The following is a 20,116-nucleotide window of genomic DNA, read 5'->3' as shown; positions in this document are numbered from 1 at the left end:
AAAGAAAAAAACCCACACACGCAATGGGCTCTACTAAACAACATCCTCAGCTTGTCACCCATGAGTTGCTTCCACGGGAGTCCTTGCAAGATCCAGAGAACTACCCATTTGACCTGGAGTTGGCTGTGGAGTTGCTGTCCCAGACTTGCATTCAGACGTGGAGGCACCTGCTTACAATTCCAAACAGCCACATGCGAAATCTCAGGAACCATACTACCTGCCTTCAGATGCGGAAGGAGTGCACTGTGATCCTGATAGCCACTCTGAACTTGAGGAGCTGCATCTGGAAGAACCCTGTTCCAAACATGAGGATCCCCATTCAGACAGAGACAATTAACTCTCTGGAACTGAGGAACCCTATTTGGAACCAAAGTGTCACATCTACCAACCACCCTCTAGACCTTACCGCCTGGATACGGCTTTAGGACAGGGCTGCTATCGAGACCAGTACTATTCCAATTGCGACAGATGCCCATCCTTAGAAAGCTGTCACAACATAGTGCCATCCTGCACCTAGAGGTAGATTTAACCAGAGTTGAGGCTCAGGGAGGCTTCACACATATAACTACTGGCTCAAATTGCAGATCAATTACAAGAAGTCCACACTAACCCCTGACTAGGTGCATAGAATTCATAGGACTTCTATTCAATTCTGTTTATGCCAAGCTATGCTTCCCTCAGCAGAGAATACACACCCTTTTATCACTAGCAAGGAGGATGACACGAAAAGACTACCACACGGCTCTAATGATCCAACAATTGTTGGGCTACATGGCATCCACTACGTATGTAGTGGCATGCCACATGCACGCCTCATCCTGCATACTCATGGGCACCTACTATCCTGGATATTCCAGCATTGGTTTCTCCACAACTTCTACCTGCAGACGGACTCCCAATCCCTCTGGTTGTGCTTGCCCTACTCTGTCCACCAGTCCGTATAATCTGTATCACCAGTCCATATACTGGTGGACATCCCCCCTCCCAGCTATTTGTTAGTGGGGACAGCATTCCATTCCCCTCCGTCCCAACATGCCCTGACTATGGATGCATCAGGACGCGGCTGAGGAGCCCACCTCGGCAGACTGCACCTCAGAGGCCAGTGGAATACGACTTGGTTTATGTGATGACTTACACCATCACACAAACTACTTGGAACTACTGGCAATCTTCAAAGGTCTGAGAGGCTTCTTACCTATACTGCGGAACTTCACAGTCACAATTCAGACCAAAAATAGCACCACGAAAGTATTTATAAACCGGCAAGGGGGCACGAGTTTCACAGTGTTGCTGCTTCTTGTTATGGACATCCGGCACTAGTGCATCACCCACCGTGTTACTCCTGTAGCAGTACACATCAAAGGCACTTCCAATATGAAGGCAGATGCCCTCAGCAGATCCAAGTTGTACTCCCACAAGTGGCAACTAGACAACACCAGTCCTAATTTTCTTCCCTGGAGCACCCCAGATATGGACCTGTTCGCCTCAGCCTAGAAGCATCAGTCCAGCCTCTACTTCTCACAAGCTGGGTGGGACAAACAATATCTAGGGGATGCATTCTTTCTAGACTGAAGCAGTCTCTTCACCTACCTCTTCCTACCAATCCTGCTGATTCCTCGAGTCCTCCTCAAAATTCAGCAGGACGAACCTACGACAGTGGTTTCCCTGCCTACTTCACTTGTCAGCCAGCTGCCACCTCTGACTATCTCAGCACACTCACCTCCTCACTCAAGCTTTGGGGGAGCCTTTTCCATTCAGATGTACACAGGCTGTGCTTCATGGCATTGAGGATACAGACTCTTTTCTGCAGGAACAACCAATGGGTCCTCACTGTGGCCTCAAAACCTGCAATAGTGAAATCACATGATCACAAATGGAAATGTTTTCTTGCCTTTCTGTGAACACAGAAATTAGACATCCTGATATTGACCTCTTAAGGGCATATTATCTTACCTTCTGCACCTCAAGGAATCTGAACTAAAGTGTCTTCATTGAAATTTTATCTAGAAGCCATTGTGGCTCATTCCCCGAATAGGTGACCTTTATGGTTTCAACATCCCACCATTAAGTGATTTCTTAAGGGGCTAACATATCTACACTATATCATGGCAGTGACATAGAACCTCTCCTTAGTCCTTTTCTGCTCGATGGGGCCCGCCTTCGAACCCCTAGCAAAAACTGCCAGTCGCCTGTTGTCTTGGAAAATAGTCTTTTTGGTCGCCATTACTTCAGTGTGTAGAGTCAGTGAATTTAGGGCATTCAGAGTAGACCCCCCTTATCTTGTTTCCCACAAAGACAAGGTGATCCTATGCTCAGACATTGCCTTCCTTCCTAAGGAGGTATCCCAGCATTCTCAACCACTCATCTTACCAGTGTTTTTTCCAGATGCAAAAGAGCCAGCGCATCGCTGCCTGCACACTCAAGATTTCAGGTGGGCATTAATGTTTTACATTTATCGCACAGCACAATGGCACTCCTCCAACTCTCTATTTGTTGCCTATGATGGCCCACACCATGGGAATCAGAACTCAACTCAAGACTGTATCCCGCTGGGTGGTCAAGGCCATCAGCTATGCTATGCTGTGGCAAATAAACCACTACCCTTGACCATTAAGGCACACCCTACCAGAACTGTAGCTACATCAGTTGCCTTTGACTGAACGGTGCCATATATGTAATTAATTCTCCAAGACGTGTTGCTGGGGATGCATGGGGATGTGTGCCAGAACTCTCGTGGGACTGGCAGCACCACTCATGAGAGTTCCAGGCTTTGGGTGGGAGGTGGAGCATGGGCGCGGAGGAGGCAGCCAGCCGGTGGGCAAAGCCCCTCTGGTGTATGGAGGTGGCTGACTGGTGGGCGAAACCACACCAGCCTGAGGAGGAGGCCGGCTGGCGGGTGCGTGCTGGCTTGTGGAGGTGGCCGGCCGGTGGGGGCGAAGCCGCACCAGCCTGAGGAGGCGAATGGCGGGACGAGGTGGTGGAGAACTAGGGGAACAGATGCTCTGTGCCCAGTCAGCTAGTTGGATGTAATATGTCAAGCTGCAACTTGGTCTTCATCACACTCCTTCATGCAGCATTTCGCCTTGGATGTCAGGGGGCACTCAGAGATGCTTACTTCGATGCTGTGGTCTTACAGTTGCTCTTTGCTTGATCACACATTTCCAGAAAAGAGACCTTTTGAGTACAGCTTGCTATCTACTCATTCATGTAGAGTATAAGAACATAAAAACAGCCCTGCCGGATCAGGCACAAGCCCTATCTAGTCCAGCATCCTGTTTCACACAGTGGCCCACCAAATGCCACTGGGAGCCTACAGACAGGGCATGCCCTCTCTCCTGCTGTTACTCCCCTGCAACTGGTACTCAGAGGCATCCTGCCTTTGAGGCTGGAGGTAGCCTATAGCCCTCCGACTAGTAGCTGTTGATAGCCCTCTTCTCCATGAAGTTATCCAAACCCCTCTTAAAGCCATCCAGATTGTTGGCTGTCACCACATCTTGTGGCAGAGAATTCCACAAGTTGTTTTTTTTTTTACATTATTTCTTGTTTACACAGTCAGACAGGTGTTATTGACAGGTTTGTTTTATCCAGACATTGAGTCCTTCCCAAGGACCTGGTATGGCTGAATTTTATCATCAATACTTTTGGTTATTATAGATATCATCGCAAAATATAGTCTGTTCCCAGTAAAGTTGCTTTTTGTAATTGGTTGATGGTGATTTCTGTGGCCCCTATGGTGTTGAGGTGCTCTTCAAGTTGTTTTGGAATTGCACCTAGGGCGCCAATTACCACTGGGATTATTTTGGTGGTCTTCTGCCACAGCCTATCTATTATTATTATTATTATTATTATTATTATTATATCCCGCTCTTCCTCCAAGGAGCCCAGAGCAGTGTACTACATATTTATGTTTCTCTTTCACAACAACCTGTGAAGTAGGCTAGGCTGAGAGAGAAGTGACTGGCCCAGAGTAACCCAGCTAGTATCATGGCTGAATGGGGATTTGAACTTGGGTCTCCCCGGTCCTAGTCGGGCACTCTAACCATTTGCTGATCCTAGATTTCCTGGCAATCAATTTCATGGGAACCCCTGGTTCTAGTGTCATGTGAGAGGGAGAAGAATTTCTCTCTATTCACTTTCTCCACACCATGCATGATTTTATAGACCTCTATCATGTCTCCCCGCAGTCGTCTTTTTTCTAAACTAAATAGCCCCAGATGTTGTAGCCTTGCCTCATAAGAAAGGTGCTCTAGGCCCCTGATCATCTTGGTTGCCCTTTTCTGCACCTTTTCCAGTTGTACAATGTCCTTTTTTAGATGTGGTGAGCAGAGTTGTACGCAGTACTCCAAGTGTGGCCGCACCATAGTTTTGTATGAGGGCATTATAAAATTGTATTTTGAATTTTCCAGCCCCTTCCTAATGATCCCTAGCATGGAATTGGCCGTTTTCACAGCTGCCGTACATTGAGTCAACATTTTCAATGAGCTGTCCACCACAACCCCAAGATCCCTCTTCTGGTCAATCACCGACAGCTCAGATCCCATCTGTGTATACTTGAAGTTGGGGTTTTTCATCCCAATGTGCATCACTTTACCCTTGTCAACACTGAACCAATTTTGCCATTTTGTTGCCCACACATCCAGTTTAAAGACATCTTTTTGGTGCTCCTCACAATCCTTTTTGGATTTCACTACCCAAAAGTGTTTGGTATCACCTGCAAATTTGGCCACCTCACTGCTTATCCCTACTTCTAGTTCATTTATGATCTAGAGCACAGAGACCACATCGAAGAATGACAGGTTGCTTACCTGTAACTTTGGTTGTTCTAGTGGTCATCTGTGCCCTTACACACTCTCCTATCCTCCCCTCTGTGGATTACCATATCCACGGACTCGGACTGAAGGAGGTAAAGCTGACATGCATATCATCAAAGGAGAGGGTCTCCTGCCAAAAAACCTCAAAGAAAGGAGAGGCTTGGAGAATTCTCGGCGTGGTCTCTGTACAGGCACAAAGCCCATTTGTGTAAGAGTATAGATGACCACTAGAAGAACCAAAATTACAGGTAAGCAACCTGTTGTTTTCACCTTCATTATTCTAACAATCTCTATATTTAATAATACATTCCTGTGGCTAATCCCATGTGTGGCAGCTCTCGTGAGAATTCCTGAGCAGCTGCCAGATAGCCACGGGTATGGCAAGAAAATGGTGGTGGCAGCTGGCCGGCCGGTGGGGGAAAGAATGGTGGTGAATTGCTGCTGCTGCTGCCAGACAGAGAAAGTGGCTGGCGGGCGGGTAAGCAAACTGCAGCGAGGGGAGGAGAAGTGTCCTCTCTCTCCGGCCCACCTGCCAGCCAAAAGGAAAGATGGTCCGGCCTGCCAGGCAGAAGAAGGTAGCTGGCCGGCGGGCTCGCAGGCAAAAACAGTGGGTGGGTGGTGGAGAGGGTGGCACACTCTCTCTCTGGCCTGCTGGGAAGAAGAAGGCGGGGGACGGGCAGGCAGGCGACAGAGAGGGCACCGCACTGCCTCTCTGACCTGCTTGCCAGCCAAAATCAAGGATGGCCCAGCCCGCTGGGAAAAACGTTGGGGAGGAGAAGTGGTAGTTAGGCCAGCTGGCTGCTGGGAGAAGTGGTGGGGAGGAGAAGCAGCAGCCAGGCTGGCTGGCCACTGGGGAGAAATGGGGTGAGGGCGGGGGGAGAACAAAATGGGCCTGAGGGGGGAATAAAATGGGGCTGGGGGGAGACAGACAGGGAGAACTAGCGACGCAGATGCTCGGTGCCAGGTCAGCAAGTTCTTTATAGTTCTCTGTGTAACATTATTAGAATACAAGATTGCACTCCCTTTTCATGTAGAAGAATTTAACTCAAATGGGAGAGAGGACTCTGTTGAGATAACAGTAGGCTGGAGGTAATGATTCATTTATGTTGGGTCCTCAGTTCTAGCTTTTACTCAAAACACACACACACTCCGCCCCAAAGGATTCTGTTTAGTTTTCCCACACAAAAGAGAAACATGTCAAAAGTATGCTCAGTCCAAAACTGGAGAGGAAATAAATCTCAGGTGTACCCTATGGATATTTTATTATACATTATAGCCAGGTGAAATCTGCTCCAGCCTGGTGGGGCAAATAAATATTATTAAGGAGAAAATGTTTGCTAAAAGCTGTCATCTTATATCATGCTGGTCACAGGGAATTTACCAAAGAAAAATGTAAATATTATGAGGACATTCACACAATCAAAACCTGTGTTCTACCCAGGTTTGGGAGCTGTGTGTGCTCCTGATATTTGGTTGTGTGAAAGCAAGGCAGGAGGAAAACCTGGGTACCTTTCTTCTTACCTTGCTTCCACACAATCACTTCTACATATCTACCCAGGTTTTTCTTTTACCTTGCTTCCACCCAACCAAATATTGGAAGCACACACAGCTCCCAAACCTGGGTAGAACACAGTTTTTGATTGTGTGAATGATCTCTATTAGTTCCTTAGCTGTTGGCTGAAATTACCACTGGTTTCATATCCTTGTTATGTTCACATCCATTTTTCTTGACTTCATCTCCTCCAACCTGCTGTTTGTAATGTAATTTATTTAATATTCCAAACACTGAGGTATAATCCTTTCAGTAATATTTGAAATATGCATCACATTTTCATTGAGATGTTTCCTGATATTCTGATATCTGTACTAGGTACTAACTGGAATCAGAGTGCATCTTTAGAGTCCGCCTTAATTTTATTGTTGTTGCTATGCTACTTATATCAGAGGTGGCAGTCTCTGCTGAGTTAATCAGTCTAGTCAAACAGCAATGATAGCGGAACTTTGTGACCTATTAATGTTGTTGATAGAGCAGTATGGTTGAGAGGAAGTATTTACAGGCCTCATGAAAACTGAGAAGTGCAAGACAGTGTTGAAGAAGCAAGTATGTGGCTCACTGGAAGAGATAATGTTCTAATAATGAATGTTTACGAGAGTCTGTGTGAAGACATGGAGATATTAGATTTAAAAGAAAATTTCATTCCTTTTGTGATAGTGTTTTACATAAACCTTGTGGGAATAAGGCCTGAATGTTATTCATAAAGAGGAGAATTTGAGATGGGAAGGAATGGGTGTTCATACTCTTCAATCCTAATCTTTGTTGGCTCCCCCCCCCCCCAACAATTTTTACTAATGTAATTTGTAGATGATGTTTAAAGCACAACATCGCATTGAACAAAATAAAAGAAGCAAGGAACCTCTAAAGATCGTTTGGTCCAGCACTTTGCCCTATAGCAGGATCCTCTCACAGATTGAACTTGCACCTACCATAAGCATCTTCTAGAGATCTGTCCTTATCATCCATATTCATGCAGAGCAAAACACTTGCATGATTCAGGGAATATTTTAGGATCTTTTCCCAAATGGCTCAGATAAGGGAACTGAGCCACATGCTATAGAATAAGGCAGACCTCTTCAATATTTTGAATCAACTTGATCTAAGGGAACTTTCCTCAGGGAAAGTTGATCTAAGGGAACTTTGCAATGACTTACATCCCAAGTTGGAAGCAAAGCCCTTCATCATTCTCAAGTGAATCAGCAGGCTTCTTTATATACTCTATAAACTCATCGAAACTAAGACTGTAAGGATTGTTGTTACTACAACTGCCAACAGTATTTTCCAAAACCAAACTAAAATTCTGCCCTTTTTTTTGCAGGCCGGACCTGATAGACATGAATACCGTTGCTGTTCAAAGCAACCTTGCAAATTTAGAACACGCTTTTTTTGTAGCAGAAAAACTTGGTGTTGCCAGACTTCTAGATCCTGAAGGCAAGTTAATGGGAGCCGTTAATGGTAGCTTCAAATTGCATTTGAAATTAACCCTCTAACATTCAGCTAAACCATGGCTTTGTAATGTTCCTTTTAGATGTTGATGTCTCCTCACCTGATGAGAAGTCAGTAATCACTTATGTGTCATCACTTTATGATGCATTTCCCAAAGTACCAGAAGGTGGTGAAGGCATCAGTGCACATGTAAGTAAGAGATTAGTATTTTAAAAAAACTCTCTGCCCATACATATCAGTCATTTCATTCAGAAGTGTTAATTTCATTGGCAATAGCAATAGGTTTATTGTTAGCTGTTGCCTTTTTCTCTCTGCCTAGTTGCACTTGAATACAGTTTAAACAGATGTTACTAACATGCTATAAAAACAGATATTGTATTACTTTTGGTGGTGGTGAAACCTCTGACTTCAGTTGCAGTGGTTTACTCAAAATAAATGGATACCTGAGGCAAGGTGGAAAGTGCCATCTTGCCTTCCCGATTCCACCTGGAGCCCACTGCCTCTGCCCCTCCTTCCCCTTGTCTCCCCCTCTCAGGGTATGTTCTGTCCACTCGCCCCTCCTTTGCCTCCTCTTCCATGAATGATGCAGAGAGGAGGAGGCAACCCACCTCTGATTTGCTTGCTGCCTCCTCCTCCTCCTCCTCCTCCTCATGGTCCAACCAGCTCACTCACCCATCTGTCCACTGCCACTGTTGTTGCCACTGTCTTTCCAGCAAGGCGCTAATTGTGGTTTGTGCCATCACTGTAGGATTGTCACTTGACAACTTTCAGGGGTAGTGAGGTTCAAGAAGGGGTGTGTGTTGTGGAGCTGATTTTCACATTTTGAGTTGGACTGCCCATTTTTTCCACTGCAAAAATAGTTATATTTACATTTTCTTTTCACTTATAAACAATTATATGTTCTTACTAGGATGTTGAAGTCAAGTGGGTTGAATACCAGAATATGGTGAACTACCTCATCCAGTGGATCAGGCACCATGCCACAATAATGGCTGACAGAGCGTTTCCAAACAATCCTGTGGAACTTAAGGTGAGGCTTGGTAGCACTGGGGTGACGGGTTGTTGTTTTTTTGGCATAATTTGTTTGCCTTGTCAGGATAATGTTAGTTTATGTGAATATTTTAGTGACTTACTTCTTTCGAGTCCATGTATTTACACAAACCAGTTACAGTCTGATGCTGTGCCCCTGTGTTCAACTGATGGAGCACATAGCATTGATTGAGATCAAAGATTTCCCAAAGACGCAGTATGCCCCCACTCTACACATTCCAAAGAACTGCATAGTATTGCTCTCTCGAACACATTTGGGTTGCCTCATTTGGGTTGCATCACTGAATGCTGCCTTATGTTAAAACTGCCTCCCCCCCATATATGGCTAGCATATCAGGGGAAAGGCTAGGCTAGAATACTTCTACTTGTCATGCTAGCTTTCCACTGGCAGAGTTTTATGCATGGGGAGTACTCAATGATGCAGTCTCTCACCTCTGTGTGATTCTTCTGGCTGTGTAGATTGATCTCTGGCTGTTCCATGCAATAAACCTTGCATGACACTTTAAATTGTGGGGCTTTGAACAGCTACACACAATCACAGTGGGGTGGGGTTTTTGTTTGTTTGTTTGTTTTTTGGCCATTAGGAACTTGGGAAGGGAGCCACAAATCTGTGCCCAACTTTTATGTAAGTATTGAGCAATATAGGGGCTCTCCCATGCAGATCTGCCAGGTGTACAGGCATTCGATACAATGTTATCTGAGGCTGCGCAAGCCATTGCCCCAGCTAAGAAAATTTAGAGGTCTGTACTGTTAAACCACATTCAGAAGAAAGAAGCTGAGCTGACTTTGGTGTAGCTTGACCAGCTGAAGTGGTTTGTGGAGTGCAGCTGTGAATGCCAGTTCCTGGAAGAGCTGGTGTTAGCTTTGGAATGTAGGCACGTGGTTGCCAAATGGGAAGACTGACAGCTTAATTCTCCTCTGCCTTTATACAGCTGAGAAGAGCTTTGATAGTAAGTAAACCAGCACAAACCAGTTTTCTCAGTGATAGGCATGAGATGTTTTTCATCAACTAGAGTAGACTAAAATAATGAGTAAATAGCAAAACAGTCCTGTTGAGAAACTTGACAGCAATGTTTGTCTTTCTTTAGGCACTTTATAACCAATATTTACAATTTAAAGAAACAGAAATTCCACCAAAGGAAACAGATAAATCAAAAATCAAGCATCTATATAAATTATTGGAGGTAAGCCGTGCTCCTATAGATTATTGGGTGCTGGGCTCCCCCCCCCCACCGCTTCTATCTTCATCTTAAACAATCATTCCTTGTTTTTGAAGGTTTGGATAGAATTTGGGCGTATCAAGCTCCCTCAAGGCTACCATCCAAATGACATAGAGAAAGAATGGGGGAAGCTAATTATTGCTATGCTGGAAAGAGAGAAAATGCTTCGACCAGAAGTTGAAAGGTATGTTGGTGTTTTGTTTGCCATGCCTGCTTTTCTTCCAGCTGTTTTGTAAATGGCCCAAGCAGTTGCTTGCAACCCAGACATCAACACTTTATAGGTGACTTCTTAAATGAAGTCATCATGTTTTGGTGTGGTGGCATGTTACAGTTGGAAAGACTGAGCCCATTCATGATGGTCATTGTGAGCAAACCAGCTAGGCCTAGGCTTTATTTACTTTATTTTCAGGGGGCCTATGTATACTTTATGTACCTCCTTATATATGTGCATAGATTTGACATACTGCTTCTCAGCGAAGGGATTTTTGTTAAGTTTCTCTGATATTTCTTGCTCTAGAAGATTTCCCCCTTGTTTTAAAGGGTTTGTTGTTGTTGTCTTATTCAACAATATCACTGCTGCATAGATGATAGAAATAGACGTTTCTCTGTTGTGGCGTTTCCTCTGCACAAGCCTCACAACCCCGGTGCATACAGGCCTCAGAAGGATGGGGAGGGGGTTCTTGTTCCTCCTTGTTCCTCCTCTATCTGCCAGGGAGAGGGAATGCCTTGCTCCTCCCTAGGGGCCCATTTAGGCAGCCACCCTCCATTTCCACTGATCTCCTCATCACTAGCTTCAAGCCCATTATAAATGTTCACAGGGTCAGCTGCCACCCCTCCCATGCCTTCCGTTCCTGCCCTCCTGTATTAGCCCTTAAAGGGGCTGCCTTACAGGACTCCATTTCCTCTCCCTGAATCATCCCCCAGGGTCTCTGCAGAGGGGAGGGACCTGCTAGCTGCTGGCTGCAGGTGGACAATGGCAGCCACTCTGGCCCCATCAGAGGTGGCCGTCCTCCCAGCTTCCTCCCCCTCCCCTGCCTCCCAGCATGGTTGCCACTGGCTTCATGTGCAGCCAGGCAACCCCCAGCTGTTGATCTGCTTGCTGCCCAGTCAGGTGAGTGCCCCGTCCTCCTGGGTGTTGGGGGAGAGTCCCGATATCTGTCATACCATAGAACTAAATGTCCATGTCTAGAGGCAATATACCTCTGAATGCCAGATTCGGAGCAGCTGTCATGCATGAGATCCATGGTCAGGATTGTGCTGGGGGAGCAGGTTTGTGTGTGTATGTGTGTGTCTTTCTCTTTTTTTCTTCCATGCTGTTTTCCTGAAGCTGTTGTTTGCCATGTGGGACAAAGCAGACAAGTAGTCATATGTGGGGCACATAGTATGGAGGGAGATTTGAATTGGGAAAATGGCATGGGGAAAAGTGTTAAACCACCTCAACCACCATTGGCCCCTGCATGATGGCCCTAAACTGAACCCTCCCTTGTAGATGCTATTCATGTTTTTAAAGGACAGTGGGAGAGCCCAAGCACAGATATCCCACTTTACCTCTGGTTTGGCCCCCAGAAGCGGACACATCTGGGCAATGTTGTCTTCTTTATTCCCTGCTTGATAGTTTGGTAGCTTTGCAGAGGCATGTGGCTGTCCACTGTTAGAACGTTGGACTAGATGGAGACAAGCAACTTGCTGAAGACAGCAACAGAATACAAGGCAGAGTTGAGGGCAGAATCCTGAACTCCATGCTCTAGCATCTGTTGCTGCAATATTCATTTTAAAGAAGGCACTTACATTAGAAGCAGTTTGCCCAGGACTGCATACTGAGTATAAGGAAAAGTGGGGTCATTTCCCCCCAGTGTTTTATTTGCTTCCTAGATTCTCACTCTCCATCAAATAATTTCTCTTCCTTACTGTTTTGTAAGGAAGAGATTGCCTCAAATTTGCTTTCCCCTCTGCCTTCTCTTGCAAAAGAAAAATCCCCATTTTTCTCTGTCAGCCAGTTCTGTCTCATCTTCCTGTCAGTCTTTAACCTACAGCAGCTTGGTCCAGTGTTATAAAATGCTTCTGTTCTCCCAGCACTGATACCAACTCAAGGAGGCTGGACTTGGGAGAACAAAGTGCACATTGATTTTTTTTGCAGGGTTTCTTTTTTCTCCCTTCAGATGAAGTTCAGCTGAAATTGTTCTTGCCCTTAAGATGCTGATTTTGCGCACTCTGCATACTATATGCAGAACTGCTGGTAGGCCTCAGATTGGTTTTAAGGAGCCCTAACTCCATTTATGTTGATTTATTTGCCATATGTAGTGTTTCTGTAGGAGACAAGCAGAGTCTTGTTCAAAAGGATTTCCTGTGTGAGGTGAAAACAGCATGAGCAAGAAAGAATGCTGCCCTCCCCCTACATTATCAGTCTCAGCTTTTTTCCTGGTCTCACTTTCCATAAGTTGCTACCAAGCTAGTTAAGTTAGGTGATGGGGAGAAGAAGGGCATGTTTCAGAAAGATTAAGTGAGCATAAGAGTGATTGTGTTTGTAGAGAGAAGGTAAACGAAGTTTCTCTCTCTCTCTCTCTCTCTCTCTCTCTCTCTCTCTCTCTCTCTCTCTCTCAAAATAGTAGCGCTCATCTGTGAAATGATTTGGTAGTAGAATCAGGACTGATGAAAGTACTTCTTAATACATCATATAATTAAGATATAGAACTTGCTGTAGTGATGGCCACTAGCTTCAAAAGGAAATTGGACAAATCCATGGAGTATAGGTGTCTGTAATGATTAGTTATGATAATTAAATTGAACCTCCAGATTCAGAGGCAATAAGCCATGGAATATCAGCTTATGTTCTCCTGCTGGGGACCAATAGCAATAGCAGGAGAGAGCTATTGCCTTCATCTTCTGGTTGTGGCCTTCCAAAGGCATCTGATCTGCCATGAAACAGAGTCCTGGACCAATGGGCCTTTGGTCTGATCCAGCTGTGCCTTTTTTTTTTTTTAGTGTTCTTTGGGTGAGTTCTCACGATGCCTTCTGATTGGGAATCAGGATTTCCAGTTGTAAGAACCCATAAATGTGGCGATGCCACTATAACATGTTACCAGGATTGGTAATCTGAGATTTGAATTATGGTTGCTGATCCTGGTTATATATTGGGTTGATGCATTGCCAAATATTTCCATGTTCTTGCAGTTGGAAGTCAGGAATGGGCACATCATACGAATTTCCCAGTTCCCATTTTAAATTTGATTTATCAATTTTAACTGTTGATTTTAATGTTCATAGATATTTTTAATTGTAAACTGTCTTGGGACCTGGTTCGAGGCACTATATAGATTTGTTAAATTAATATAAAAATTAAAAAGATGAAATTGTAAAATCAACATGTTAAGATTTGGTATGCCACAAAATTAAATCAGAACTAAGTCCTTAATATTCCTCATTATAGGAATCACTACCTGGGGATATCTATATCAGGAGGTATAGAAATACAATAAGTTAGCAAGTAAATAAATAAAATATAAATCCCATGTCCATGTTTTCAGTTGCACTTGGGTGCTGAGTGTGGGAGATTTGGAGCTTGGAGGTTAATTTAAAACTTCTAATAATAATGATGATGATAATGATAATAATAATAATTTGATTTCTATACCGCCCTTCCAAAAATGGCTCAGGGCAGTTTACATAGAGAAATAATAAATAAATAAGATGGAACCCTGTCCCCAAAGGGCTCACAATCTAAAAGAAACATAAGATAGAAACAAGCAACAGTCACTGGAGGTACTGTGCTGGGAGTGAATAGGGCCAGTTACTCTCCCCCTGCTAAATAAAGAGAATCACCACGTTAAAAGGTGCCTCTTTGCCAAGTTAGCAGAGTATAGACCCTAGTCACCCATAGATGACTGTAACACTTACAAAAGTAACCTACATGCTTCTCAATAGGTTGCATGATCTGAGCAGGGCTTCTCTTTGCCAGGGACGTATGGGCTGAATAGTGAGCGAGCTCAGTCTTTGCAGGGACAGCTCAACATGTTTATATGCTTAAAGCAGCAATGGTGTAATATGGGTGTGGTTTTACAGAACACTCAGTTGTTGAATAATATGACTAAGAATGGAGTTATCTTCCTTTGGAGAAGGTGGTAGAAAGAGGCATCTTGTTTGAGAGGAAAAAGAGCAAATCCCAAGTGCTCATTTGCCATGTGAAACATGGAATTAATTAAAAACAACAGCAACAACAACTTGATTGGATCTTCTTTTTCTTTTGGGTTGAAAGCCAAGGCACTACCAACTAAAATACATTAGTGGATGTCATCCTGCCATCAAAGTGATTGCTGATCACTAGGAAGTTGTAAACAATCAAAATACCAACCCTGGTAAAGATTCTGTATGATAAATTATCTCAAGTGATCAAACCAAGGGATTCATTGTCCTGTCTTATCACTTGGTATCTCCAGTAAAAATGGTAGAGCAAAAAACCTTTGGTTTACAGGATAATTATGGGTGTGGCAGCTGCAACTGAGCTCTAAAAAGCAAGGAGATTCAATTTCCAATGATGCTCATGCCATGGAGGATGAGACCTGATGTCCAGTTTAAGATATTGTATTGTCTTACAAAATCACAATCATGGAAACACAGTTTGGCTAAGTCCTCTGTGCACCATTCTGTGTAGGCTTGATGGCAAAAGAAAAATCTGTGGATTAGTGTGACAGTAATGTTTAAGAAGAATTTGGTAATGTGTGCCTTTGAGCGTATGGCGAGTGCTATTACCTACGCAGTCTAGGTACCATCTGGGAAGGTGTGTACAGAATGTTCTTCCCAGCACTTTCTCCACAGAGCTCACCTTCCAAGATGGCACTGGGGTTTGAGAGGGTTCCATTTCTCTTAAACGAGCTCCACCAGTGCTGGCCAATTGCAGTACTGCATGATGGGAATGGACACCCCCTGCCCAGTGCCAGGAGCACTCTGTAGAGTATTTTTCTTTTGTCATATAGGTCTAATAAGCAGGGAGCCACACTTAGGGTCATTGGGAGCTGCCACTGGCTCCCTAGCCTTGCAATGAAGAACACTGGTATGAGGCATAAATATTATTTAAAAATCACTGAAACATAAAGTATAGATTTCACTAAAGACTGTCGAACCATGGAACACACACACACTACTCCTTTCAGCATAATTTAGTTTGTTGAAGCTGGATGAGACTTACATAAAATATTTGGCATCTCTCTTTCCTAGTTAACGCCCTAATCATACTGATTAGTCTATACTTGTAGAGGTAATTCAAGCTAGAGAAGCCAAGCCCTCATTGGCATACATAGCTGTAGGCAAAATCCTCTGAAGAGGTATCAGAATATTATTTGCAGGGTTTTGAATATGCATGCTGAGGCCTATTTAAGGATGAAAAGGCTGAACTGCCCCTAAAGCCAGCAATCTAGTTCCTGGAAGCTGTGTGTTCTTGTAGGCATTTTGCCTCTCCAGCTTTTTGAATGGCCAGTGAGGCACCTTTTTGGTTCTAAAACAATGAATACAAACAGTTATGGCTACCACAGCAGTGACTCTCTGTTTAGTAACACTGCTAGCACCCGAACCAGCATTGACTCAAATGAAAATTTCTTGTCCGTTAACTGTGGTCCAACCCTCGTGAATTCTTGTATAAGCTTTGGCAATGGTTCCGTGGAAGGAACTAGGTAAGTGTTGGTATTATAGTTGGAGAATGTGCTGTAGTTTTATTTGATGAACGAGTTCATCTGATAACATTGCTTTAATGTAAAAAGAGATGACCAGCCATGTTGTGATTTGTCTTAACTTTGACCTTGTTTAGGTTAGAAATGCTGCAGCAGATTGCAAACAGAGTTCAGCGAGACAGCCTGACCTGCGAAGATAAACTAATCCTTGCTCGAAATGCTGTGCAGTCAGTAAGTGTGTTTGAATATCTGTTTCCTACTCTCACGGCCTTTCCTGTATTGGGAACCAGTGCGAATTGTGGGTTAAAGGGCTGAAATTGGAATGGCAACATCATATTCAAATTCTTGCACAGCCATGTACTTCCTAGGTGGCCAAGAACAAATTGCTGTCCATCAGCTTCCTCCTCTCTGAAAAAGAGATATATCACAATATCTCTTGGAATTGTTGTGGGGATGAGAAGAATAGTGTACCTGTGTAACTTGATGTTGCTGGCAGCAGCATTTCTCTGGGAAACTCTCAGAACTCATGCAGCTTACCAGTGGTGTAGCAAGATTGGTGGGGGCCCTAGGACAGGCTTTCAAGATGCCCCCTGCCTTTGCTGGGCAGCAGCATGGAGTAGTGCCTACCCATGACTACCTTAAAGGGGCTGCCTCTTCTCACTGGCATTTGGGCAGCCCTTCCTCTCCAAGTCGGTGCAGCTGCCAGAGGGAGATGCCAGCAGCTGAGTGCCTGGTAGAGCAGGGGAGACGGCTGGTGACCCTGGAATATCCATGGCCTCTTTCTCCATTCTAGCTACATCCCTGCAGCTTACTTGAGCAGATGTATGAAATGGAGTGAGAAGCTGAAAGCTAATGTACTTATGACGGACAGACCAAGAAATAGGCTTAACAGGAAACACCAATTCAGACTTTATGCTGCACCTGCATATAGATGTCTGTATCTATGTAGATGTTTTTGTGTTCATGCGCCCACTTTAAAAACGAACCTGGGTACAGGTCCCTTAAATGCATGGTACAAATCAGAAGTGTACTGTTGTATGTGTGTTGAACATAACATGTGAATAAGGCTTACTTACTTAATTAAACGTTTTGGCTTCCATCTTCATCAGTAACTCCATCAGCTGGATTTCAAAGCAGGCACTGGAAGCCATGATGACAGTTCTGAGGGTAAAGTCAGACAGAAATTCAGAAGTGTATTAGAAGTGGCTTGAACACACATTTGCTGCATTCTGAGGCATTTGTTTTCAAAGCAGAGGATGTGTAGTCAGAGTATGCCTTCAGGAATGCTGAGGATGAAAAACTTTTCCAGTAAAGTGAGATTTACTGAAGAGCAAGAGATGTTTAAAAACGAATTAAAAGCACAAATAAAAGTGTTTAATCAGCATCCCCAAAGTTAAGGCCATGGAGTTTTCAGGTGTTCTGTCTCTACATCCAGGAGTCCTCTCTTTCTTCTAGTGGCCCAGGACTGGATGCTTTTTCTGTTCAATGTCCGAACATTAAATCATATATATTAAAATGACTTGCAACATATTTTTCATGCTTTTTGTTGTGATTTCTGTCTTGTGATTTCTGGGGACAAAGAACTGTAGCTTTTTTCCAGTGTACTGAATGTGGCATCCAGGGTAGGAACATAGGTAGCTGCCATATACTGAGTCAAACCATTGGTCTATCTAGCTCAGTATTGTCTTCACAGACTGGCAGTGGCTTCTCCAAGGCTGCAGGTAGGAATCTCTCTCAGGTCTATCTTGGAGAAGCCAGGGAGGGAACTTGGAACCTTCTGCTCTTCCCAGAGCGGCTCCACCCCCTGAGGGGAATAACTTACAGTGCTCACACATCATTTCCCATTCATATGCAACCAGGGTGGACCCTGCTTAGCTAAGAGGACAAGTCATGCTTGCTACCACAAGACCAGCTCTCCTCTTATGGCATTTGTACTGTACTGTTAAGATACTAAGAAGAATCCACTACTAAGTTTCCTTTTATTCCTACTCCCCCCCCCTCCACCCACCATACTCCAAACCTAACAAATTACTTGCGAGAGCTATACTAAAACCACATATAATCTATCTTGGATTTCATGATTCCAAATGCAAGCATTGCATCACCTGTATTTATCTTAGGGCAGCTGTCACCTGCAGAAGCAGGATGTCCGGCAAGACATTTTCTCTTCCTCAGCATCCTTAGCTCCCAGTGCCTGCTTTGAAATCCAGCTGGGTTACTGATGAAGATGGAAACCAGAATATTTAAATATTTAAAGCCTATTTCTGTTTTGTCAATCACGAGTACATTTTTGTGATTAATTGCTTTCTGTTATTTTCCAAAGCCTTCTGAAATGCAACGTTAGACTATTTAGTAGTTTTTCCGATCATCTGTGTTTGTGTAGCAAAGTAAAATGGTGATAATTTGTGCATGAATGCATATAAATAATATATTTATCTGCCTATATACAACTCACTACCTTCTTAATCACATACAGCCAGTGAATCAAGCTATTTTTATGTTCAAGTATAGATTAACGTATAAATACAAGTAATTTAAAATTTAGGTGTTACTGTTACTTCCACCTTAATAATTTGGTTTTTCTCCTAGTGTAAACCCACAGATAAACATTGTGAAGCACCTCTAAATAAATATACCTGTTATACATTCCAAACTATGATAGTGATATTATAACATAAATTATGTTACTTGTTAAGAGTTTCTATTTTGGTTCAAATTAGCCACATGATTGCATTTGCTCTTTTAACACAGGATGGAAAACGGTTAGATTCAGGTTTGCAATTCCAGAATGAAGCAGAGATTGCTGGTTATCTACTTGAATGTGAGAATCTGCTACGCCAACAAGTCATGGATGCCCAGATTCTTATTGATGGAAAATATTATCAGGCAGATCAGCTTGTCCAGAGGTACATGCAAAAATATTGTTGCTGAAGAATAGGAATACTCCATGAACACCATTAAGGCAAATATCTAAAACCTAACACTCTAACATTCTTCTTGTACAATAACATTGGGCATCTAAATAATAGTAGCCAGAGGTGTTGAAGAAATACGAGCTCTGTTTAAGTGGAAAAATGAAACCTTTGACATATCTGAAGTTTCTCTGTATGTGCAACATAGCTTGAGCTCTGCCACTGCGATACAACACTAGAGAAAGAGAATTCATTATGAATTAGCTGAATTGGGCACAGAGCATCTGCACCTCTGGTTCTTCCCCCTGCCCTCCGCTTTCTATGCCCCTGCTCACTGGACTGCCATTTGGCTGGCAGGCGGGCCGGAGAGAGAGGGTGTACCACCCTCTCCGCCACCCGCATTTCACATTCGGTCCCAGTGCGGGCCATCCTTCCTATTGGCTGGAAGGTGGGCCTCTAGTTTGCCTCCACCACCACTTTCCCCTGCCTGCCCGCCACCACCATTGTTTTCTTCACGCCCATCCATGACACCTGCCCAGCATTTACTCTGTCCATTGCCGTCTTCCCCCACCGACTCGGCTGCTGCCACCATCATTTTCTTCCCTCCCGCCCATGCTATCCAGCAGCTGTTCATGAACTCTCACGAGAGCTACCACCTGTGGGATTAGCGACAGGTATGTCTAAGAGAAAGATAGATAGATAGATAGATAGATTCTTCTCCTCAACAATCAGGAACATCTTACGAACAGTAACAGTTGCATTCCAACTGATCTTAAACATCACAGGCTCCTCCTTCCTATCTGCATATGGAATCCCCAATGCCCAGTTACCATGATGCCATAGGTTCCTTCTCCCTATCTGCATATGGAATTCCCACTGCCCAATCAAGTGCTTCTGCTTGCGAACTCTCATGAGAGCGGCCACGCACGGGATTAGCCATGGGTATACATTTGATAATTATATATATATAGAAGATACATCTTTAATATTATTAGCACTATCCACGGACTATGTTATTGTACTAATAGAAAGTCAGAGAGTTAAGTTTTTAAAGATCCACAATTCTGTGGAATGGGAAATCCACTGATAAATGTGCATTTACTGTATGCTTGTAGAGCTAGGTTTTATCATTAGCTATGCAAAAGCATAATACAATGTATGGAACCAACAGGATATGCTTGCAGGGAAATTATGTCCATATTCGTACGGAACGTTAATCTGCCAAATTTAGTTAGATTTGTCCTGAACTGGATGACCTGGCACAATGAAGTCTTTTTCCTCTGTGAGTGGTGGCTTGGCTTCATTGCTGGGGCTGCCTGGATGGCTGCACTAAAAAAATTCCTTGAATTATGCAAGTACTTCTAGTGAATGTTACACATCTAAACTTCCCTTTTTATTGGGATATTCATTCATCTGTGCTGGGCTAAGGAGGTAATTTGTGGACTTATGTGTAGAGAATCCT

The 20,116-nt window shown here is 43.8% G+C and overlaps 1 protein-coding gene across 35 annotated transcripts in view; it reads left to right on the top strand.

The window, feature by feature from the left end:
* The window catches only part of DST (dystonin), a 488,434-nt gene that overhangs the window by 250,960 nt on the left and 217,358 nt on the right, over nucleotides 1-20,116 (top strand). For all 35 annotated transcript variants that reach the window (XM_053286451.1, XM_053286446.1, XM_053286475.1 and 32 more), the window contains 7 exons: nucleotides 7,685-7,797; nucleotides 7,895-8,001; nucleotides 8,723-8,842; nucleotides 9,951-10,046; nucleotides 10,139-10,266; nucleotides 15,880-15,973; nucleotides 18,494-18,648. In XM_053286451.1, the coding sequence (XP_053142426.1) occupies nucleotides 7,685-7,797; nucleotides 7,895-8,001; nucleotides 8,723-8,842; nucleotides 9,951-10,046; nucleotides 10,139-10,266; nucleotides 15,880-15,973; nucleotides 18,494-18,648 (813 nt within the window). The remainder of the gene's footprint in view (nucleotides 1-7,684; nucleotides 7,798-7,894; nucleotides 8,002-8,722; nucleotides 8,843-9,950; nucleotides 10,047-10,138; nucleotides 10,267-15,879; nucleotides 15,974-18,493; nucleotides 18,649-20,116) is intronic.

The sequence above is a fragment of the Hemicordylus capensis genome, chromosome 1, assembly GCF_027244095.1.
Source record: "Hemicordylus capensis ecotype Gifberg chromosome 1, rHemCap1.1.pri, whole genome shotgun sequence".
In the NCBI taxonomy this organism is placed as follows: Eukaryota; Metazoa; Chordata; class Lepidosauria; order Squamata; family Cordylidae; genus Hemicordylus; species Hemicordylus capensis.
This window is presented reverse-complemented; position numbering and strand designations above follow the sequence as displayed.